At 41.5% G+C, this 25,033-nt stretch overlaps 1 protein-coding gene across 2 annotated transcripts in view; it reads right to left on the reverse strand.

The window, feature by feature from the left end:
* SPATA13 (spermatogenesis associated 13) overlaps window positions 1-23,608 on the reverse strand; it is a 47,973-nt gene extending 24,365 nt beyond the window's left edge. Inside the window, exons 1-3 of one of the 2 annotated variants that reach the window (XM_054399909.1) lie at window positions 22,118-23,608; window positions 9,190-9,549; window positions 6,081-6,225 (exon numbers count right to left, since the gene is read on the reverse strand). In XM_054399909.1, coding sequence (XP_054255884.1) covers window positions 6,081-6,225; window positions 9,190-9,549; window positions 22,118-23,584 — 1,972 coding nt within the window. In that variant the 5' untranslated portion in view covers window positions 23,585-23,608. Of the gene's footprint in view, window positions 1-6,080; window positions 6,226-9,189; window positions 9,550-22,117 lie in introns of those variants that run through there. The other variant, XM_054399936.1, reaches the window with a different exon arrangement.
* Between the last annotated feature and the right edge of the window lie 1,425 nt (window positions 23,609-25,033).

The following is a 25,033-nucleotide window of genomic DNA, read 5'->3' on the forward strand; positions in this document are numbered from 1 at the left end:
TGATGGCCACATTTCTTTGGATGTAGCCCAGGATTTGGTTGGCTTTCTAGGCTGCAAGTGCACATTGCCAGCTCATATTGTGCTCCTTATCAACCAACACTCCCGAGTCCTTCTCAGGACTCCTCTCTACCCATTTTCCACCTAGCCTGTATTTATGCTTGGGATTGCCCTGACTCAGGTGCAGGACCTTGTACTTGGCCTTGTTGAACTTGATGAGGCTGAGATTGGTTCGCTTCTCAAGCCTGTCAAGGTCCTTCTGGGTGGCATCCCTTCCCTCCACTGTGTCAACCATACCACACAACTTGGTGTTATCAGCAAACTTGCTGAGCGTGTGCTCAATCCCACTGTGCATGTCACCCACAAAGATGTTAAACAGCACTGGTCCCCAGTCCCTCACAAGCACTACTCATCACTGACCTCCACTCCTTGAGTACAATCATCAAGCCAACTCCATAGACACCAAGTGGTCCACTCATCAAATCACTGTCTTCCCAATTTAGAGACCATGATATTGTGGGGAACAGTGTCAAACGCTTTGCACAAATCCAGGTAGCTGACATCACTTGCTCTTCCCTTGTCCACCAATGCTGTTACCCTATCATAGAGAACCACCAGATTTGCCAGGCACAATTGCCCTTGGTGAAGCCATGTTGGCTGTCACCAATCACCTACCTGTTTTTTAGGTGCCTTAGTAGAGTTTCCTGGAGAATCTGCTCCATGACCTTGTTGGGCACAGAGGTGAGACTAACTGGCCTGTAGTTCCCTGGGTCTTCCTTTTTAACCTTTTTGAAAATGGGGGTTATGTTCCCCTTTTCCAATCAGTGGGAACTTCAGATTGCCATGACTTTTTAAATATAATGAAAAGCAGCTTGGCAACGTCGTCCACCAGTTCCCACAGGACCCATCAGGTGCACCTTCCAATTTTTCATGTGGCCTTGAACCTGACCTTCACTTACAGTGGGCCATTTTTCATTTTCCCAGTTCCTGCTTTTACCTTCTGCAACTTGGGTGGTGTCATAAGAGCCCTTGCTGGTGAAGACTGAGGCAAAACAATCATTGAGTACCTCAGCCTTCTCCTTATCCCAGGTGAACAGGTTCCCTGTTTCCTTCCAGAGGGGGCTCACATCTTCCCTAGTCATTATTTTATCACTGACATACCTATAAAAGGTTTTCTTGTTTTCCTTGATGTCCCTAGATTTAATTCTGCCTGGGCTTTTGCTTTCCTGACCTGGTCTCTGGCTACTCAGACAACCTCCCAGGATGCCTGTCATTCTGTCCACCTTCTGTAGGCCTCCTTTTTGCATCAAAGAGTGTCCAGGAGCACCTTTTTCATCCATGCAGACCACCTGGCAGTTTTGCCTGCCTTCCTCTTTGTTGGGACACACCACTCCTGGGCTTGGAGGAAGTCATCCCTAAATATTGACCAGCTTTCTTGGGCCCCTCTCCCCTCCAGGGCTTTATCCCATTGTAACTCCCCCTGGCAGATCTCTGAAGAGGCCAAAACCTGCTCTTTTGAAGTCCAGGGTAGTGAGCTTGCTGCTTACCCTCCTTGTTGCCCTAAAGAGCCTGAACTCTCCCATTTTGTGGTCACTGCAGCCAAGGCTGCCCTTCGGTTTCCCATTCCCCACCAGCCCTTCCTTGTTAGTGAGAACAAGGTCCAGCATTAGTGCCTTTCCTCACTGGCTTCTCAACCAGCTGGAGAAGGAAATTGTCATCAATGCATTCCAGGAACCTCCTTTAGAAGTCTTGGTTCCTGCAATTTGTTACTATTCATCTTGTTACACTAAAACTTTTACTGACATTTTGACACAGATCCTTATCTAATTTGAGCTCAGGTTTTATTACTCAGTCCCTTACAATGCCTACAAACTGTCTGGCAGTCTACCAGGTACTCATCTTTTTTAAAAAGGACATCAGTTTTAGATATGCTGTAGCTTTTCATCAAAATTGACAACGGGTTATTTTTTTTTCTGTTTGGATACAATTTAGCAATCTGAGGGATGCCTTTTTCTTTTTTTTTTTTTTTTCCCCCTGATAGATTCTTTTCCCCCTATATTTAATGACAGAACCTTTTCTGGTGTTTCTAAATTCTGTTTTGACAAGTGACATGGAATTTGCTCTAAACATCTAATATGTTGTCCTTGATCACCCTTTGTGCTGCCTGCAAGCATTCAACATATTTTTTTGCTCCTTTAAATACCTTTGTTACATGAAGGAATTTGCTTTTATTTACTTTCCCTCTTTTAAATTTTAATACTCTACTGGATTTTTTTCAGTCTTCTCACCCCTGCAAGGATACTTGCTCAGAGAGCATTATGGACATAGAGGGCAAGATTCTGTCTGTATTTGGTCAATGAATAGCATCCTAAATTATCCATGTCTTCCAGTCAAGGTCTCCTAGTTAAGCTTAGAAGGCTGTAGAGTCAGATGAGAGACATCCCATCCTTACAAAACAGTTGTTAATGTGTGATGCTGCACATACCTCAGGAATGGTTCTAGAGTTGTTTCCCCGCCTGTAGATCTCCTGATTAGCTGCACCAAGGATTAATTTATGGTACACCTAAAAACCATAGCACTGTTCCCCCTAACAATGCTTAACCCACACAATGGCAATTTAAGACTCCTTATAATGACTCTGCTTGCTGCCCTTGAAACTTCTCTTTGATTTGTCACAGTTACTATCACCATCCTGGTGATTTTAAGTGGTTCAAAATTTAATCCTGTCATGATACTTTTTTGCTGTTTAGACATGGCATTCTAGTCCCCATATCCTGTGACACTTGTGATCCAGTCAATTTTTTTATCTGATTTGGCTCTTAGTTAGTCTTTAATACATTCAAGAACCTCTTTCACTGGTACAGTCTTTTCTGTAATTCCTATACAGCTTGCACAATGGTGATAGAATATGCTGGTTATGCTCCACTGACGATCTTCCTTCAACCAAATGTTTTACATGTGCCATCTAGCTTCTTTAAAAATATTTTTATTTCTCCAGCTCACTTTTTAAACTTTCACTACTACTGGCAGGGTTGCCTGTTTTTCTAAATCCCATTTAAATGTTTGTCCAACTGTTCCTGAATATTTCCTGCTTAAGTTCTGTCAGATTCTGCCTCATCCTTCATCTGAGAATGCATTGACATCAGCTGTGAAGGGTACACTCTCCTATACTGTGTATTATTTCACCTGGCTAGCTTCCTCCTAATTCTTTGTTTAGACACTACTCCACAATCTTTGATTTGCATCTTAGCAGCCTACTTGTGTTTTGGTTTAGAAAACAAAGCATCTTTTTATTTCAAACATTCCTCAGTTTATAAATAATCTTAATCACCCTCTTTTTAATAGAACTTTCTGCATGAATGTGTCTGGAGGTAAAAAGGTCTCTCAGTCTGACACTGTCCTAATGGCAGCACTTGGGACAACTTTACCCTTGGGCTCCTGGTCTTTTAGCTTCTTCTACCTGACAGTTTCAATTTTACCTCCCTCCAGTGCATGCCTCCTGTCCATCAGACTCTCCCTGGCACCCACCCACAACTATCACCTCCACTCTGGAGTACTCAGGACTGCCTAGATGCTTCATCTGATGCACCAGCTGTCAGATCTGCCAGCTGCAGGCAGATGCTCACATACCCCACACAGCACTGGACCTTGGGGTGGGTAACTGAATCATGCCTTCACTGTCTGTAGCAGGTGTTCTAATGGGTAACTCTTATGTGGGTACCTACATTTAGACTAAATTTAGGTGACTTAAACATGAGCTGAATCCCATCCCACCTGCTGAAAGCTGAGACTATCTAAAGGAGTTCACCACTTAGTTTAGCCAAAATCAAGTCCCACACCACAATGTGCAAAATGGATGGGTTAGTTTTTTAAGACACTTTAAAAAATTGCTCTACTGTGATAAATAGGTAATCTCTTTAATATAATTAAAAACTTGTAACCCTTTAAGCACAAAAGTAACATTAAGTCTTCAGGGAAGTTTCCCTTGTATGTTGTCCTGGTTGTTGATCTGCCTTCTAGAGTGTGATGATTTTTTTTGTCATGTACCAGCTGTTTTTCTAAAATTTTACACCTCCAGTTTTACCTCCCCTTGTTATAAAAGCAGACATGCTGTGTATTTGGCTTTACCAAGTAACTAAAATAAGATACCTCTGGTTTTCAGGGCTTGGGTTTAGAATTTCTTTCTATAATAAAGGGCTTTTGTGCTTTCAAATTTCACTGTACATAGGCAAACAAAAAACTCTCACATGTTCAAAGACAAGGAAATGCCTTGTGAATATAAGAGAGAAAGGAAAAAGATCAGAATATATGACACCGGTCACTTTATTATTTTCTGCTGGAGCTTCTTAACAAATCTTTGCAACTGCTCTCTAAGTGCAAAGTCCACAATATTCCCAACTTGCCTTAAAGCTTTGATTTCAGCTTTTCCTGCTCGACTTCTATGTTTATTGTAATGGGTCATAAAAGTTACATCTAGCATAATCAATATTGCTTCAGCTTCATGGTCATGAAAAGTGGCAGATATCTTGCTTTGTGTATTTGTCATCCTGATGTTTATGTTTAGAAGACCAGTTATTCAAAAGCTAAATAGCTGGAAAGATAATATTCTCAGGCAGTTGTCTAGGTGACTAATATTGTTTCATGTGGTTTCCAAACATTAAATGGAAAGGACAAATAAAAACCAGAAGAATAATTCCCAGTCCACAATACTTAAAGTGCCTCCTGTTTTTCAAAACTAGCTCATGGTAAAATTGTTTTTCTGTAAGTGGTGTTTCTGGAATCAGGGACTGAGCTACCACATCACCTCAACATGGGTCACAGCTTTAGATGGCTAATTTACCTCAATGTGTAATCTGAATCATAAGGTAGACTGAGATACATATAGCAAGGACACCCTCTGGGCATGGGTATTAAAGTAGTTCCCAATATTTCACTACAATATAAATTAAAAGGAAAATACAAATACACTGTATAAAATGTATCTCATTGCTACGGTTAGAAATTCTCGAGTCTGTTCCTTGGAGAGCACTTTCTGAAAAGAATTATCATGCTCTACTGAAGACCAGAAAATGCAATTTTAGCAGCTTCTTACATAAACTGAGGGAGTTGAGGGATTTTTTTGAGCGGAATTTGGACATCATTGCAGCTACAACTCAGTTTAGAACCATAAAAAACAAGTATTGGCTAGTAAATCTATGTGTAATTTTAATAAACACCAAAAATTCTATTTGTTAGTTTCCTACTTCAGTCACAATAAGCCCTGATCCAGACATCCTTACTTTTTCCACACAGAGGCAGAGTGAAGGTTCCCAGTAGTGTTTTGCTCACTATTAACAGTGAAGGATATGAAGTGAAAATTCTGCTTTTATTTCTGGTCCCTGACCACTGAAACGTGAACAACTGTTCAGATTATGTTCACAGAGGTGTGAAAGAACACAAACAATATTAACCCAGGTTCTTCTGGTCCCACTTGCCAGGAAACATTCCACTAATACTAGCTATTACTTTCTATTAACACAAGAGAGGGGTGCATGCTAATAGTAAACAATTACAGCAAAAAAACACATGGAGGACATCAGAGACTGATGAAGGGTAATGTTCCAAAAAGACAATCTTTCCAAGAACCTATCCATCATGTGCCACAACCCTGGTTGGGTTACACTCACCACCGAGTATGCAACTGCATGCAGTTCTGGGAAACAAGTTGCTTAATTATTTAAGGCTTGCCTGTCAAGACAGCTAAGCTGTATGCATGGCAAACAGAAAATGAAATTGTATCTTACTTTCTTCATATTCTATTATCTTCAGGCATGTGTATAAACAGACAGTGCAAAATACAGGAGCGTTAAGTAGTACAGAAGAATAAACCATAGCAGTGTCAAATAGTAGAAGCGAGAAACAAGTTTTACGTGAACACAACAGCTACTAACGGGAAACTGACAAAACAAAGGTACTTAGCTGGGTTCCACTTTGTCACTGAGTGCGTTTGCAACCTTTTGTGTTCCACTCGATAATCTACTTCCTGACCAAGATGGAGTATGAAATTGAGATCTAGAAAGTTCAAAAAGACTTGTCCATCTTACCGTTAGATGTTCTCATCTGCCGCCTTCGTCCAACCCGGTCCAGGCCGATGGGGGTACTTTGTGAAAAGGTGAGCGGCCGGAACCTGGCGGAAACAGCTTTGTAAGGGGGTACTTGGTGTGCTGGAACAGGTGGCCGAGTTGCAGGCTACAGGGAAAACAGGAAAAGCCAGTATTAGTAGGACTAACAGCAAGTCCAACTGAGCAGTTTCTTCAGATAGTCAAACTAATTGCAGGGGCAGCAAAACCCCCCATTGCTCAAACCACTACATACCATGTCCACCAGCACCACAGTGTTACAGTTCTCTGTTACATTAAAAACTCCTGAGCCTTCTGCTAAGATCAGAAACAGTCTATAATTTTCAACTTGCAATACTGGATGCCCAAATGCTCTCGGACCTAACTGCTTTAGGAACAGCCTGTGCAGTGCTGGTTGGTGTTGTAAATACACATCTGAGGGGAAAGCCAAGACAAAAAGAATGACCAGAAATACTACAGCTGCAAGTTGGGTCCATTTCCTGGGACACTTGCTGTCTTCAAATAAATGTATTGTTTCAAGTAAAATAAACATATTTTACAAGACAAAAATAATTGTCTAAATGCTCCCCTGTTCTGCAGTTCCCAGGAGTCTCAGTAAAAACAGGTAATATTAAGTTGACTCTAACTTTACCGAGAAGACATTTTCTTTAGTTAAATCATTCATTTGCTTAATTATGATTAGAGAACAAACCCTTGTTTTATATGCAAACCGAGTCTAACTTCATGTCATCCCTGAACTACTCCACATTAGCCAGGCTGAATGACCTTGCATAAACATGCAACATAAACCAGCCAGACCTCAGCACATGAGCTTCAGAGAAACTTATCTTAGATCTTGTCTTATCTTTCAGTTTAGTTATTACTGTTCACAGGCCCTTCCATCAAGTACTCTGAAACATCAGGGATGGTTTTTTAATGAGCTATCTCTTGACACCATTACGAAACCAGCGATATATATATTGTTTGAAAACATTTTCTCACACCTAAGCTGTCAGACCAAAACAAAATACAATGAAGAAGGAATGAGCATTATATTTTTCAAACAGTGTTTCTGTAGGATTTTAAATGCTCTAAGAAAATAAATCACCAATGTGAAGATCAGTCTTTGAAGGCCTCACATAAAATACTTCTAGCACATGTATTCCTGCTTCACAAATCCTTTTTACATTCCATCTACAAATTTACTTTCTAATGTGATTGCCAAAATACTTCAGTGTATATTGAATGTGATTTAACTACAACCTCATCTTCAAATCTTATTTCCTTAATACTTTAGCAATGTACCAGGATCTCATCACTGAGTAACACCACAAAGAGTAAGTCCAATAGATTGGACCAAGTAGATAACAGAAGTGATGGCAATTACTACATTCGAATACCTGCCTGATTAAGCAACAAAGCTATTTCTGGGCAATGAACATTTTCTTGTAAAGCTTTGGTCCAGATCCCTTCCCTGGGCAGACAAGGATGTGCTGTTACTCAGTGGCAGGCCTGGGCCTGGGAATGTTCCACAGTTTTGCTGTTGTCCATAGTGACCAGCAATATGCCCATTTAACCTCAGCCAGCCCTCGCAGCAGCTGCAGAGTCAACTCAAATAGCTGCTCTGATGCATGCTCCTCCATTTATAAACTGATGCAAGCAAGGTTTGAAGAGAGATCAACTTGTTTTCAGCAGTAAATGAAGGGCTTGGAGAGTGTTAAGTCTCTTACATGGTACAGCAAGGATTATTTGTGTTGCCAATACTTACTAACTTTTGAAATCCATCTACTGTTCTTTTTTTTAACTCCAAGCTAAGCAGTGATAAAATTAATTTTACAATGTTCCAGTTATATAGGGTTTGAAACTATAGCCTTTGGCTGTTTCATTGGTTTCAGCTGGGAGTTTTGCTTCAAGATGTATTTTTTCTTCAGGGAATTACAAAGAAGAAAAAAATGCAATATAGAAGAAAAATATTCACATTAAAAATTGCTTTTCACAGGAGACTGAAAATTCTGCCATTGTTTCAGCATTGAATTTCAGTCAGGGGAGTACCACTAAACTTCCCAGCCGGAGATTAAGTGGCACGAGAAGGATTGAGAGCATTCAAAATCCATTAATAACCACTAGAATCACATTTTTTGAGGATATAAATACTAGTACTTTTTTCTATTGCTTTATCAGCTGGACAATTGCTTTAGCAGAAGTCCTGCAGCTTTTCTGGAAAGTGGGAAACTCCTGATCAGTGCAGTGCTGCAAAGGCCTGTAAGACTAAAGCTCTGTAACCAACTGCAAGAAAGGGTCACCACTACCAACGTGTAAGTTCCTCTGCACATTGCATGCACTCAGGCCTACCTCCAGTGAAAAAGGAGCTAATTTTGTCTTTCAGAAGTTTTTTATTTCTCACTCTCTCACCTAAGCCAACAGAGATGGAAAATAAGTATGTAGGCAGTGCTCAAGTACTAGATCAACCACACGATATTTTCTTACAGTCTGCCTAAATTCATTCCATCAGGTCAATTTAGTATCAATATTTTATTAATATTGTCAGTTTTCTTTAGATTCTTTATTTCATTAATTTCTCAATTTATTAAAGCAGTATCTTTACTCTTTTTAAGTATCCTTGCTATGTCAATACATACAACACCACAGCAATTCTGAGCAGGCCTCTTTGGGGAAAAATTGAAATGTTCTATAAATTATGTGTGGTTATTATCATATTTGTTTGTATTCCTCTGTTCCTCATACTCTGTACCCTGTAAGGAAACTAAACACACAGCTGTATTACACACAAACAAGCCCTTATATACCAATGTGAGACATAACCACCATTCCAAGGAAAAGAGAAAGTTAATTTACAATACAAATAAGATTATCCCAAAGTCAGCATCAGTTTTATTCTGTGCTGTTTTGTTTTTTAACAAGAAGACGACAAATTAATTAGTGACCAGGAAAGCAGAATTGTAAGTACACGATGTCAGCTTGACAAAAGGGAAGGAAGAGAAGGAAGCATCCGTTCTATTTTCTAGGCTGAAGATAGAGACAAGGAAGTGAAAGGGTCTTTTGCAGTTTGCAGAGAGCACATCTCTTATCTTACTTGTGTCAGCAGACCTTCTATCTCTTCTGCCGGACCACTTCCATAGAAATTAACCCCACCTATTACAGAGATGGGTCTTCTTTTTCGCCCTCTGTGGTAGCCTACTGTATTGCTTTGGATCACAGGCTCGAAGGAAGCCAGTCCTGGCTGATTTTCTCCATCCATGCAGTCTGTCGGAGATTCCACCGCAACAGAATCTTCTGGTATAGACAAACTTCTCATCGACATTTGACCATAGTCTGAGAGAGGTCTGGGCCGAGATCTTCTTCCAGAGCCCCATCTCCTGGGTGTGATCTTTTGTGTGTCTGCCTTTTCTTCATCCTGGGATGGGGACCTCTTCCAGTGGTCATCAGAAACAACCTTTTTAAATGTGAACAAGTCAAATAAGCCACAGAATTTTCTGACAGATAATCATTTGTCAGTTTTTCACATAGCAGATCTACTTAACATTGCTAAAATGAAGGAGTTACCAGAAGCACAACAAATGCAACTGACAAATCAGGAAGAGAGTAACTCTGCAAAGGGTGTGATGTTTGTGCTGAGTAAACATGAACATCTCTAAACAAACATGACTAAGAACACTTAAAACTCAGCAGTACAGACAGACCCTATCATAAACACTGAATTTGCTGAATGATGTCTTGGAAAGACAGCTCTGGCACTCACAGGACTTGTTCCTTTGCACAAGTAGGATGCTCCATGTAACACCAGTAAAAATAATACAACTGGCATGCTGTATGTCTGGACTTTTTACCAAAGCCTGCAGTGACAGGACAGGGAGTAACGACTTTAAAGTGATAGAGGGTAGGTTTAGATTGGACATTGGGAAGAAAATTTTTTGTGATGAGGGTGGTGAGCTACTGCAACAGGTCCGGCGGATGCTCCCTCCCTGGAAGAGCTCAAGGATGGATGGAGCTTTGAGCAACCTGATCTAGCAAAAGATTTCCTGCCCTTGGAAGGAAAAGATCTTCAAAGGTCCTTTCCAGCCCAAACCATTGTATGATATTCCTCAGATTTACCTTTATTCGGTAATAAACAGTAAGGCTACAGTTTGACTGATTGCCGATCCCAGGTAACTGTAAGTCGATACCAGTATGGGCAGTTGCACCCCCTCCTACCACTCACACCCACACTCTCACTTGGGTCAGATCCAGAGATTGTGCAGCCACGTGAGAATTGGGTGAGCAAGCTCATCCAGTTTAGAAGGGAGAAGCTAATTTTCAATATGCCCAAGCAGGTTATAGCCTAGGATTTGTTAGTCTATATAGTCTGAACCTAGCCTACAGACTAGGACCAGAGATACATTATAACACAAACACAGGAAAAACTGATTTTTTTTTAGAGAGGAAGCTTGGGAAATTTGCATGTTGTTCCTATTTAACAGCACATGTGGCTCACAGAGGTTAATGCCTACAGGTATCATAATTGCACTGGTACTAAAAGTTTGAAAAAATAATCTCAACTGAAGTACTTGTTAGAATATTCTTAGGGATTTCAATACACTTGGAGTAATACTGCTGCAAACTTTTCAAGCAAAACCCCTGCAGTTTTTGTGGCAAAAATAAAATTAAAATAAAAAACCCATAAAATTTTCTATTAACTTTCCCCTCAATTTTCCAAATGCTCAATCTTTTCCTGAAAGAAACAGAGAAAGTAAGATGGCTGTTTCTGAGCTGGATAGCAGCTGGGGTGAACGTCTGATGGCGTGAATGATAAACTACCCAAAACACTGCTGAGCAAGTGAACCATGCCCGAAGTTCTCATACAAATTATGAACTAATTCTGACTTCCTTTTTCAGATAAGTCAGCCTACTTCTTTAGACTACCCAAGTGCATTCCTGACCGTGTTCAAAATATAAGTACTCCAAAATTGAAAGGCATCATTTTGTCTGTCTCTGACTACATTTTGTTCATCTGTTTCAGACCAGATGAAGGCATTTCAGGTATTGCATATTCAAAGTAAATATGCAGCCAGGAATCAGCTTTTCACAATGACGCCTGTGAAAGAGAACTATTGTCCTGTCACCCTCTTCTTCTCCACCTACCATTTTCAAACAGGTTGGTACAACCAAGTCACATGATACAGTGAACAGATTTTGCTTTTTGTTTGAAAGACAGCTTAAGACAAATTTCACTGTATCATAGCACTTCAGCAAGTAGGCAGAGTTATTAAACAGTCAGCATGTCCACATGATTACTGCAATTAAGGTATTAAAAATTACCAATGTCATACACTGCTCTACATCAAATTATTTCACTTACAGCATGAGACTTATTCTAAATAGACCACTTGCATAAATTCTGAGTTCTATGGCATCACACCTGTCACTGAAGCATGCCTGATTTTCTCAGTGGATCTTAGCTCAGCACCAGTTTCAACAGCACAAGCAATTCCACACAAAGTAACTCTCTGGCTGGTACACTGACATAACTTCAACAAAGCTGTCTCTTAAACACAGCCCCTGCGAGGTCAGAGCAGCAAAATTACCGGTTAAATAAGATTCTTACCTCAGAATCAGACACAGGTAAAGGGTCTCCACAAATGCAGTGACTGAGAAAGGAGTTCATGAGAGCCATTTCATGTTTTTGTTTTGCAAAGACTTCTCCGCAAGAGCTACAAAAGTGATAACGCTCTCTGTGTGACCAGTCAGGCAAAGTTCATCCCATGATCTCGTACTTTTAGACTGAAGGAAGGACACGTCACATGTCATCTCCTAATCTGCTTTTTACACCCTTATCTTGAGCAATAACATTTGCAAAGAGAGGACTGCTTTCCTTCTGCAGCACTCCACCTACAGTAGTGATCCAAATGACAGCCAGATTAATCGCTGCTGTGCAATAAGCAGTGCTGAAGGACATGTGCTTTTAGGCTTGGATCTATAAACTGCATTGAAGAATAATAACAAAACAGAAAAAAAAATCCTCTCATAGCAAAAATCAGGGAAAAACAGACTAATAACTTCACATTCCTCTAAGTGGCCTACTCAAGCAGGACTTTATCAAGTAGCCACTTACTAGTAAGAATAAAATACCCACCACACAACTCACAGGCTCCAGTACTGCAGTCACTTAAGCATAACTGCAATTCTTGACACCAATCAAACAATTCTACGGAAATAATTCTGTTCCACTTATCACAGGCTTTATACTGGTGCAGTGCCACTGACCTCAAATTACCTTCTCTTGATTAATCCTCTATACAAGTGAAAAGGGGTTAATGCCACACAATTATCATTGCTAACATCTACAGACACAAGTAGAGATGCACATGACACTTCATATAGGTTGAAAATCAAAACAGCATGCCCTGACTCATGCACTATAAGCATTGGTCAAAAATTTCAACATATGCCAAGACTTCTGAAAAGTAAAGGTCTAAGCTGTACCCACATTTGATTTTCTGAATTTCACACCTGTTAGTCTGGTGACAGCACAGGATCACCAATGCTAGCAATCAAGATTATTTATCTTGTCCTTCAGGCTGCATCATCAGTTAGATATTTTTTTTTAAGACTGTAAACACAAACAGCTCTACTTATTTATACTGATGCAAATGAATTCATTGTATCGTGGCAAATCCCTATGACAGAGTATTAGTTAAATTGTTGCATTTCAATCACTTTCCTTTTTCCTGACAGTAGTATATCTACAAATACAGCCATTTCAAATGAACACTCATTTTGATCCAGTTTACACTTTTATTTGCCATTGTTCCCATTTACTGTGTTTCTCTTAGAGTGCAGATTCAGCTCCAGATTCCCATGTCTAAGTTTTGATGTCTGCAGTGGAGGTGTCTGCATGCTAGCTAGATGTTAAAACTGTCATTTTAGCCTGTAGAAATCTAGGGTGAAATTTTGATGCCTGAACATAGGCACACAGGACCATTTCAAATGTCTTAAGTGCTCAAAAATATCTCCATGTACCATGAATCACGCTAGTATGGCATAGGACCTACACAAGGCCTGGGACATCCAGAAGCAGCCCATGGAGGGGGAACCAGTCAGAGCACCTCCAGCAGCACTAGGTGCTTATGTTCAGGCAATCAAGTTGAGCACTAAAACAAGAGTGTCAGCCAAGCCTACAGAGCACTATGGGCAGGAATCAGGTGCCAAATCTGATTGCAGGTAGATGTAGATGGTTTCCCAGACCTGTGGAGTACCCTGCTTGGTCCCCATCTCCCACTCCAGCAAGGTGCAGCTTCCTCACAGGGTGCTTTCCAGCTGGCTTGGATACCTGCCCCTCATTGCATTTAGCAGCTCTTGTTAGGTAACTCAGCTCAGCTCTAGGTGCCACTTTCAAGTATGCTGTTTAGGGTGTGCTCCCCAGTGTCCCCTGACCCCCACTGACCAGGCTGGGGAGCTTTCCCAGGTTGCTCCCAGGTAAGACAATTCCACTGCAGAGCCTAAGCTCAGCCAGATCCAATCTCTTTATTGCCTTGGCCCAGACTGATTTCCCAATCCAGGCACAGCAGCTTCAAGGACTTGATCATGATCTCACTCAGTTTGACCTGGCACTGGTACAACCCTGCTACATTTAATGGCACATGACTGCTGTTGGCATTCCCTGTTACTCATTAATACCAATGTAAGCAACAACAGCATCAGGTGTTTACCTACTGAAATCTTAGCCTAGCCTTTAGAGCCAGATGGGAGACAGGTTCTGCAACTGCTACTCAGATTACAGTGTATAGTTGATAAATTCAGCACCCAAAATTGTCCTCAAAGGGAGTGCTGCCCAAGGAACATGAGATCTCTACAGTACTGATAAAATGTTGCTTATGTGGATGCAATTTTTATCAGTGAAATGGCAAAAAAAAAAACCTGCCAGCACCTGAAATTGCATGGCAGGACTTTTGCTGGCACAGTTACACCAGCCACGACAAACACTTCATTCTATACCTGACCACATTCTCCACTGCAGGAAAAGCCCAACCTGTTAGGTCTAACCCAACACAGCCTGCTGCTGGTCATCTTGCTGCCACTGGTATGCTTGTGAGCGTTGACATACTGATAGATGGCAAAGAAAAAAGAATCCCTGTGTGACTTTTTGCTAATGTGTTTATGCCAATAAACTACTGAAAATAAAATCGCTGCTCTATAAGCTTGTTCATGCCTGCTTACGTTACTGAGGTTCACACTTAACTAATCTGCATTTCAACTCCTACCATTACCAATCTGGATTCTTTAAATTGTATTTTTCTGTTCTAAATTCTAAATACAATTACTGCCTCATAATGTACACATACAGACAAGCATGGCAGTATAAGGGGACAATGAAATCTTCTGAGAGTTTGGGGTTTTTTCCTTAGTTCCACAGTAAATTGCAATGCTTCTTGCTTTTGTATCGCTGTATTTTTGAGCTGCCTGGCTGAAATGCAGCCCTGCTTACCATGGCTCCCTTTTTGTAATCTAAAAAAAAGCAGAAAATCAGAATCTAATAATGCAAATTAATTTCCAAATGCAATTTATAAAAAGGTGTGATAAATTAACAGATTATAATTCTGACTGAGAATAAGATACAAGAATAACCTGAGCAGGCTGAGAAGTTTCAGAACACGACTACTACACATTCTCAGTGGAAAATTGTGATAGATAATCGGTCATCTTCTCCTGTAAATAACAAGAATTACAAGCTTCACAGTATTTGTTACATTATGTAGGTATCTCTGTATTTTGATAGCATGAGTACACATTTCTGTGTACATTTAAGGATCTATATAAAAACCTGTACAAACTTCTTATGCAAGCAATGACAGCTACATGCCAGCATTATAATTGGTGAGTATTAAATAGCTTACATTTCTGTCTAACACACTAATTGCCAAATGCAACAAGTCAGTAGCAATATTAGAATTGATTTCTCAGTTCATATAAGCCACCAAATATATAAAGGACCAAGTGACCATGACATAGTGCCCATAAATTATCACCTTCAATTAACAGAGTGAAAGTCCGGACAACATGTCTCCATGTAGGTACATGATAAAAGGCAACCTTTGCACTTTCTCTTCTTGTTAACAGCAGTTGGGGACCATTAGAAGAAGTTCATTTATCATTACAACAAACTGAGGTCAAAAGCTTGGTTTATGTTTCGTGGATATGATCAATATTTTTATTTGCAAACTGCTGTGACAGGGCACAGAGATTATGAGCTTCCAGATGCAATGAAGCCTCATATAGAAAATACATTTTTTTTGCTTTCTTTCCAGATTTTATAAAAAGATCCCAAAGAGATATGAGAGACCAGTGATTCCTTGTAGATCCAGTAGGCTAACTATTTCCAATGTTGATACCTCTGATTGCTTTTACTGTAGAAGAAAAAACCACATTCAGGCAGTGTTTGCAGCTTCTGTCACAAACTAAACAGAATAATTAAACTAATCCAACTCACCTACAGGAAGAAAACTTCCATCTATTCCTAATTAATTGCAAATTGCACTGTATTCTATTTCTTTACATCCTTCTGTCTCCTTTGCCACTAGCATATTTTCTTTTCAATTAGCCTTTGAGAAGACACAAAATAAACGTATTGATTATCTCACCCTAGAAAACACAGTGCTATTCAAGCAGGGGTCTGCAAGACAGGAGAATACAAACTATGCAATAACTGGAAAATTAACCAAAGTTTTAGCTGCTTGGATGTTGCAAACATTACAGTAAGAGAATCTGCCTTTTATTCCACCCCCTAAACTTGACTGGACCCACAGTGTAAAAATTTGCAGAGCACTGCTCCACAGAGGGACTCCCTAAAAGAATACCACTTAACTATACTAGTATGAGCTCCTGGAATGGATGCAGGAAATACTGTGCTTTGTAATAAAGTAAAATTACATTAACTGTACCTTGTAAGGTGGTAAAATCAATCCCCACTAGCAACACAAACCACTGTAGTAAAACACTCAGTTTGGAAGTTTTAAAAATTGGAAAAAATATGCATAATTCTACTCTTGGGATTTGTCAACCCCAAAGTAATTGTGGTGTTTTAACTAACAAACACACCTATAAAATCACATTAAAAGATGACCTTTAGCCACAGAAATACATTTCTAAGGCATTTTTTAAAGGTTTGCTTCATTTTACCTAATCTTTGAAAGCCTGCTTATTGTAATCAAACCACTTTCCCTCTCAGGAACATGTCTTACCAAGATTAGAGAGTTTACCTTCATAATATCCTTATTTCACAGATAAGGAGCAGAAACAAAGTAGTTAAGTCATATAAGTCACAGAGGAAGTATAAGGCCAAACTGGAAATGACAAGCGGATCTCATGACTCTCAAATCTCTTCTTCAGCCTCAAGGATTTCCTTCATGCTCTCCTCTAACTCATTTCCTAAACAAAATCAGCTAACATATTCCCAACTGGCATAGGGGAGTTTGCAGGGAAATGTATTTGCTTTGCAGAAATAATCTCCTCAGTCATATAAAAATGCAAGTGTGCTAAAACCAGAAAATTGTTTCCGCCATTTTTGCAGTGAGTGATACTTGGGGGCGGCTGGGTGATGCTCTAATGCTGTCCTTTTGTTACTTCAATATCTGAACTGGGACAGCAAGCATGTAATATATAGTAAGGGAGTATTCATATCCTCCACCTTCTTTTAGCATAGGCATAAGGCATTAATAATCCCTAAATAATTTCTTTGTCAACTCAGAACACATCAGATCAAGTAACAGGTCTAAAACCAAAAATGAAACATTTTTTAAAAAAAATCTATTTTCCTTTTATTTAGCAAAACAACCAACTTTTCCCAGGCTGTCTTTGTAATATCTGTTGGTGAAGAGAGCCAAATTATAACCACAGCTTGAAAGTGGAACAAAGCAAAACATAAAAAGCCATAGGCTTTTGCATCTCTTCAGTGGTCTCTCCAGGTGGAGGCCTTCTGGTTCCCTGTGCTTTCCACCCTCCCAGAACAAAGCCTCATTATCCCTGCCCAAGCCGGAACCCAGCCACCAGCAGTTCCCAGCAGCAGACACAAACTCCAGCTTCTGTGGGGTGGAGCTGCCTTGTGCAACCTTAGGTCTGCATGCTGTTTCTTCCTGGAGTATGGAGTAAAGAAGAGGTTGCTGTAGTTGAGCTTGAAGTACAAAGAGTCAAGGTTGCTGTGCTCAGTTTCCTCCAGCACCTGGTTAATTTCCCAGCCTGCCACAGCATCCTGCTCAGCATCCTGAACTGAGCAGCGTAGCACATGGGGAGGTACCACAAGCAGCACAGCAGCCTCCAGATGTCAGTGAGAGGAAATGTAAGTGACTAGGAGGAAATTCTGCAGCTCCTTCTGCATTGAGGTGGATTTTCAGTTCTGACAGTTCAACACTGCACTTGAAGACCAAATTACAAGGCCAGAGGTGCTGTTCCACTCCTTGTGGCACTATTACTCTCGATCCCAGGGTGAGCGGTGCCTGGCATACTGAGGTGTCAAAGGAGACCTACAGCAGAGTCAACTATCAGATACTCTGAAAAGGCAGAGGAGCACAGATGTAGTAAGAAAAGGGAGCTGCTTTGGGTTTGTAGCAATGTGCAGCAGTTTCTGGTTTAGCTCTGTGCAAGTGCTCCTGGAAGTCACTCTCTGAGCAATTCTGGAGACGTTGTGTGAATGCATCCTGACTTGTTCAGACCAGCTCAGAGAGTTTATTGTAACATCAGACAACATCAGTTGGTCTAAACTCAGTTTGCTGTCAGAAATGCTGTTGAGAGCCTGTTACAGTGCTTTGTTGCTCTGTCCTCAGGCCTTATAGCCAGCAAGAAGACCAGAGCACCAGTGAAGGGGTGAGCCCTTCCTCCAAATTACAATCCCTCCTTATTTACCTAATTATCCTTCACAGTTTAGCACTTTTCCAGTTATACAGGTTAAGCTGATACATGGATGAACCAGAGGTGAATAAATAAAAAAAAATAAAAATAAATAAATAAACATCAGAGAGCTGAAACAAGCTAGATCCCAGCAGTGCTGCTCATGCCCAGTCCCACAACACTCAGGAGCTTGTGGTAGGTACCAAGGATGCCCATCCTCAGCTTCTGGCTGCTTCATGCTCCTTATGAGTACTGACCATGACCACATCCAGCCACTACCTTTTGGTGCTTTACTGTGAGGGCCCCTTCTGAAAGAAGAAATAGGGAGGATGAACTGCGAGGACAGATCTAAATCCTCTCCATATTGCCACGCATACAGACCTTCTTCCTCTTCTCCATAAGCTGTCCCCCAAGTTAAGCCATCAGTGCTCAATATTCAGAGCCCAGAGACCTGTACAGGACAGACCAGTTCAGCTCTGCCAACAGATGTATTCTGGAGAACTGCACAACGTGGATTAGCAGATACCACCAATTTTCACACAGAACAAACACACCTCTTCATTACTTATAGTCATGCAAACAAGATATTTAAGTAATAAGAAGTCTGGTGTACTGTGAAACCAGATGCCAGCAAGGCAACTTAAATAATAGGTGTTCTAGGGGGTTGTGAAAGGCTGGGTAAAATGTCAAATAACTCCATTTGTCTTTTTTGCAACAAATTCAGAACAACGTTTTGCTTAGACAGCCTTCATGGCTGACACATGCCAGTTCAAAGCACAGCATTTAAGTTTCCATTATCTACAGTGACGTAGGCTTCTTCTTCAGGAAAGACAATGGAAAATAGTCCAATTACAAACTTGTACTTAATCACCTCTTGATGGTGTTGAAAAGCAATATATTGGATATAAGTGACAGTGACATAAAGCAGAGACTAGGAAAGCACAGGCTGTCACAGACAAGCTTTGGTGACTCACACCTCTGTAGCTTAAGAAGTGCTGAGGCATGGATTCAGGCTGCACTTAATTAGTTCTTCCCTTGGAAGCAACCTCTGGCAGGACCAACAACAAAGAAGGCCAAACACCTTCCCTGCTTCAGTCCAAGCTTTACATTTTGGTGAAACCATTGAGGTGACGGAAGTGACAGGATCTTATGACTGAACCATACAGGAAAAAAATCCCCAAAACATCTGTTTCGATAAATGGATAGACACGCTTGTGTGAGTACTGCAAAATCTGCTTTACAGCAGAGGGAAACACAAGGTAGAAATGTTTAATTTCCACATTTTGGAAAATACAGAGATGGACCAGCTTCCAGAAACTTCACTGGTTAACTAATCTAATAGATGAGTAGATCAGGGAATAAACTAGACTTGCTTCCAGCTGTGGCAGCCAGTCCTGAAAGAAGAACATGTTTCAGCCTGACTGCTTAGCATCCTTGTACTGAAATACATTGCCAAGCCACAGGGTTTTTAGTGGCTGTACTGGAATACATACTGGCTTTTACATTAAATCCATACAGAAAAGAGAATGTACAAGACATGGCAACAGTGCAGATCTGTCCATGCACACAGTGTGTTTAAGGTTCAGACAAAGTCTTAGCAATTTGGAATTTGTGTGGCTCAGCATTGTGTCTCATGTGACTGTTGAGAATGAACCAAGTGCTTGACTGTCACGGGAACAACTTGCTGGGTAGGTACAGTTCTGTAATACAGAGGTGTAAGGTAGAGTTTGAAAATGAATTGTAGTCAAAAGTTCAAACCCCAGTGACCTCATTGTGTGAGTATGTGGCATTCATAAAAGTGCCTGTGGGCTGAATAAACTCCAATTAAAAAATAACTTGGCATAGGTGTCTTCGGTACCTTCATGCTGAGGGCAGCATGCTGTAAAGGAGGAGGAAATGAGCAACGAAACCATACTAGTCTGCTTTGTAGTCACTCTAAGTGCCACAGTTTTCAGATTGTGTATGGGGTGAGACGAAGGCATGATAAAAAAGAGAGGAGAGAGTTTACACCCCTTACACAGAACAACAGAAGTAAACTCTGTCCTGCGGAACTCCTGCTTCCAGTCCACAGCTAACACTTCCAAAACCTTTGCTTTTTGGATCAGAAAAGAGGTCTAGATGCAGCTGCACTATTTGAGTGGTCACGGTTATTTTGTCATGCAGAGAGGCTCTGGGCAGTGCTCACAGCAAATGGAGCGGTCTAGCCCCTTTGCTGTTTAAGGCCCAGGTGTTTAAGGCCAGGCTGGATGAGGCTCTGGCCAGCCTGATCTAGTGTGAGGTGTCCCTGCCCATGGCAGGGGTGTTGGAACTAGATGATCCTTGTGGTCCCTTCCAACCCTGACTGATTCTATGATTCTCTAGCAGCCAAGAAGCCTGTCCTCTGGCAACCATTTTCTTCATCTCTTGCAGGGCTCCAGCCCACACTGGCCACCTGTCCAAGCCCAGAGCTGCCACCAGTGCACATTCCATATTTCAGACACCTGAAGTGAGCACTAACAGGCACTCACAACTAACATAAAAAGCATTATAATATAAAGAGAAAATTGTCATTCCATGCTAGATAATAACAGAATGTGGTGTGACAACTAAAACTGCAGTAACTTTTATCCACCCAATGTGCACACTCATTTAAAAATCCGTACTGGCTTGTTGGGAGCCAAGGGGAGGGACCAGCTGAATTTCTCTGGGGTCATGATCGCAGATCGCCACTAGATGGTAGATGAGTAGCATTCATTCTACCTCCCTTTTTATTCCTGAGGAATACAAGACACACATCCAAGCTGCCTCTTCTGGCAGTGTGAAAGCATCTCTGCATACGCTCTTAAGTGAGAGTTTTGGAAAAAATGGAGGGCTGAGGCAATTTTGGGACTCTGAGAGAGCAATAACCTCAGAGTTTTTTCAGTCTTACACAGCAGGAAGCACTGCAGTAGACAAACTTGCCTTTCTCTAGCAAAAGAACAATATTGACAAGCTCTGTAACAAATTACAGTTTACATGGTTAAACAAAACCATGCCAGGCTTTTAAAAGTAAGAGGGCTTCACAGATATTAGAAGAGTTTACAGCATGAAAGGTTGAAGTTTGTGCAGCCACAACTGCCTTTGCCTATCTCATACTTAAGGTGTAAGATACTTTTAGTCAAACCAAGGTGGCTTAAAAGCCATGTCAGCTTTGTTTTGTAAATGGCTTCCATATCCATACAGACTAAGAGGGGTTTTTGCCCATATGTATTTTTCCCAATGAGTAGCAAACCTTTCTCTGCCACCTCACCTCATCTAGCTCAAAATCCTACTGTGTGTGGGGTTTGCAGCTGGGGCTGAGGTGAACCATGTTGTTTTGAGAAAAGTGCAGGATATGTCTGACAGCTCTTCACCAACACTGCCAAATCATTGCAACTGCCCCGGTGCCAACTGTCCCAGTGCTTTAGGTAAGGGCACAGCACAGGGTTATTACGTGAACTTACTTCAGGGATGCTGCAATACAGCGTGCTGAGAGTACGAAACTGTGCATTAGGTGCGGTAAAATGCTTGTCTTCACCAAAACGTTAGTAACAACACATCTAAGGTACTGCTGTTTGAGATTTGAAAGCAAATAAACAACCAAACAGTTTACCCTCAGCATGGCCATCACTTCACACTGAAAATATTTTGATACAACTGAATGCTTAAATCTCGACATCTTTCACACCACACTGCTCTAGAAGTATCACCATGTTCTGCAAGGCTTCCACAGGCCAAGTGTTTTACATTAAATCATCACTACTTCAAAATACACAGACTCTTTAGAGACCTTGCAACTTGGAAGGAAATACAGCCAGACCCTGCTCAGGCTGGTAAAATCTCACAAGACCACATGACAAGGTGGTGTATCTGCAGGGTGCAATAAGCTGCCCTTGAAAACAGACAGGAATAGCTTTGCTGCCAAAACTTGCTTTGATATTAATGTACAAGAAGAAGCAATTTGATGTTATTATCCAAAGAGAATATATTAAAGGAAATAATTGCTGTCAGCATATTTTAGCAATAACGAGCTGCAACAGCCATTAGCATTCAGGTTATTTTGCATTGTTTGCATTGTTTTACATTAATAAAGACAAAACCTAATATATACATATTCCAGCTTCTAAAGGATTTTCCTTTCCTCTTACCTCTTCCTTTTTCTCTTCAGCACCAGAGGCTAAATTGAGGCTCAGTTGAGAGTGGCTGCTTATGCCACTGTCTTCATTTCCATCATCATAGTACACAGTTTGCACTGAGTCCTGGAAACAAACAGGATTCCTGCCCAGCTTCATTCCTGGTACCTCAACTCTCTCCTCGCTCTCTGATGAGCTCAGTGACAATGTGCTGTGATGGTTTGGACACTGGAAATTCATATTGCACTTTACATTCTCTGCAGTGGGACTTTGAGGCTTTGGAGTAGTTGGCCTGACTGGAACATGAGGGTGTTCAGCTTCATATGTAAACTGCTGAGTAGCTTTTGGTTCATCTGAGTCCGAATAAAACACTTCATTGGGAAATGGACTAATGTCATTCAGCGTGGGTGATAAGCTATCAGAGTCTGGGATACCTGATGACATCCTGAGGCTTTTGTCTTCAGGAACAGCTACATTCATTTCAGCCTCTTCATCCTGAGCAACTGCAGGGCTCTGCAGACAAGGTGTTCCTGGTAAGGAAGAGTCTGGACTAGATACCGGAGAGGTGCATCTCTTTCTGTCATGATCTGTGCTGCTGGAAACCCTGCGGGAGTAGTCATCATGCAGTCTGCTGTTTGACCTTGTTCTCTGGGACTGCTCACTGGGAGCAGGAGCAGTGGTCTTAGGGCTATCCTTCCTCCATGCAGCATCTGTAACATTACTGACAAGTTTCAAAACTCGGTCGAAATCCTTTGCCCTGATAGGGCTCTTCCATCGCTTGGATCTCCTCTCAGGATTCCCACTAGTTTTGTCTGAGTCAGCTGAAGTAACACTCACAGTCCTTGTTGGTATTTGTTTTTCATTTGCAACCTTGAGGTCAGTGAGGTTTGAGATGGACTTCCGTTTGAATGAGCTTTTTTTCAGAAAGTTCAAATTATCTGAACTTTTGCTTCTCCGATAAATGATCCTGTTGTTTTCAGAGTCTTTCACCAAAATTTCACAGATCTTTGCCTCTGCAATGACAGGTGATGTTGGTCTACTACAGTTGTGATGACTCTGAACTTTATCCGTGTCTACCAAGTTTATGCGGCCAGCACCATAAGCCCGCCTGATGCTGCGTGAGCGGTGAGTATTCCTCAGGAAAGACTCATCACTCTCCTCTGCATCAGAGCAGTCAGAAGCTAAGCCATCCACTGCATTCTGCAAGTCATGTAGGGGCCCTGAATAGGAATACCTGTTAGTCTCAACTGGCATCACGGCCCCGTTTGAACTAGGTTTGCCTACACCATTCTCATTTAAGATGTCTGAGCATTCCCTTGTTTGAATTCCTTGGAGAACTGAAGATTTCAGTTTCTTGAAAGATCCCATTTTTCGGATGGAAGACAAAGCATTCCACGTGGATGAGTTGCCCATCAAAACCAGAGAACGAGGCCTGTCAGAGCTGGAATTAGCCCGTTTCCGAGGGGTGGTGAAAAAGCGCATGATTTTGGAAGGGCTGAGTTTATCCTCTTGAATTTCCTCCTCATGACTGTCACTGGTGCTGTATCCCCCATTATGACTGATATAAGTAGTCTGGGTTTGGGGCTCTTTATTATCCATAACTATGCAAGTAACAGTGGTGCCGTTTCTACAGCCATTTGGAAATGTTGTCATGCTCTCAATGCTGTATGCATGGAGATGGAGGCTGGGGTAGCTCAAAGCAACACCACTATCTCCAACAGCTGAGCTGGCTGCCTCCCCTTCATTTGCTGCACCTTGGTTTGTCTTGCTTTCACATCGACTGGATAGGCTGAGCTCCTCAGGCTGCACTGCCTGCATCAAGAAAACAGAAATAACAGTTAGAGAAATCTTCTTAACAAATCCCGAACTAAGAGAACTTTGAACCTCATTGTACGAAATAAAGACATGCATGAAAAGAAGTCTTTTTTTCACTGAACAACTCTGTGTTGCAGAGATGAGAAGACATTTGTAACTCCCTCAAAGTATAATTGCATTCATTAGCAATTTAAGAGACCAGAATAAATTTCAATATGTACTGGCTGCTCTAATGCTTAATCAGCTAATAAATTCAGTATGACTACCACACCTACCTTCCAACACCAAATATAATCCACATATACTCTTAAATAGAAACCCCCAAAATCAGCAATCCAGTCTTCCTCCTCACAGGACTCTGCCCCAAGCCAAGACACATGAGAATTTTTCATCCAAAAAAATTGAGCACATCCATCAAGTGCCATCTAATCCTCAAACAGTAGGCAAAAAAGGAAAGCAAACATTTCTTCCTACATTTGCTGACAGAAAGCTTGCAGGACATTCAGCTGTCATGTGTGTCCCCCAGCAGGCAAACCTAAGAGTGACATCAAGAGCAGAGCAAAGCATTTTTACCTAGCCAAAGAAAACAAGATCCAAAAGTAGATAAAGCCAGAAGCCCTCCCACGCTGTTGTGATAGCATGATGAAAACGTGAATTTGGAAGTGACCAGTCTCTGTGACTGGGATGTGCTATCTCCATGAGTTGAGCATGGCAGATCCGGCATCCCACACCACACTCTGGTGCTGGGGAGAGAGCTATGTGGAGACTATTGGCCATATCCTGCTCTAGGAAGGGGTCTTTGCTGGGCAGGCAGCTGCTTGCACCACCATGATGTACGATACTCCAAACCTGGCACTTAAAAACTGAAGTCATGACACGGTTCTTTTCCGCAAGGGCCAGTGGGATTGTCACAAAACTGTCGCTGCTTGGGAGCTAATTCCCCCTCCGCCCTAAAGGAGGAAAGAAAACGTATAGCAGTGCCTCAGAGAGAGAGAGGTAGCTCCAGCCCCTCTTTTGTCTCCTTCCCACCCAAGTGGCCGCAGGGCCAGCGGGGATAAAGGGGTGGCTCCTGGCAAGCGGAGGGGGTCGGGCCAGGCGAGGGACCGGCGGGAGAAC

The sequence above is a fragment of the Indicator indicator genome, chromosome 1, assembly GCF_027791375.1.
Source record: "Indicator indicator isolate 239-I01 chromosome 1, UM_Iind_1.1, whole genome shotgun sequence".
In the NCBI taxonomy this organism is placed as follows: Eukaryota; Metazoa; Chordata; class Aves; order Piciformes; family Indicatoridae; genus Indicator; species Indicator indicator.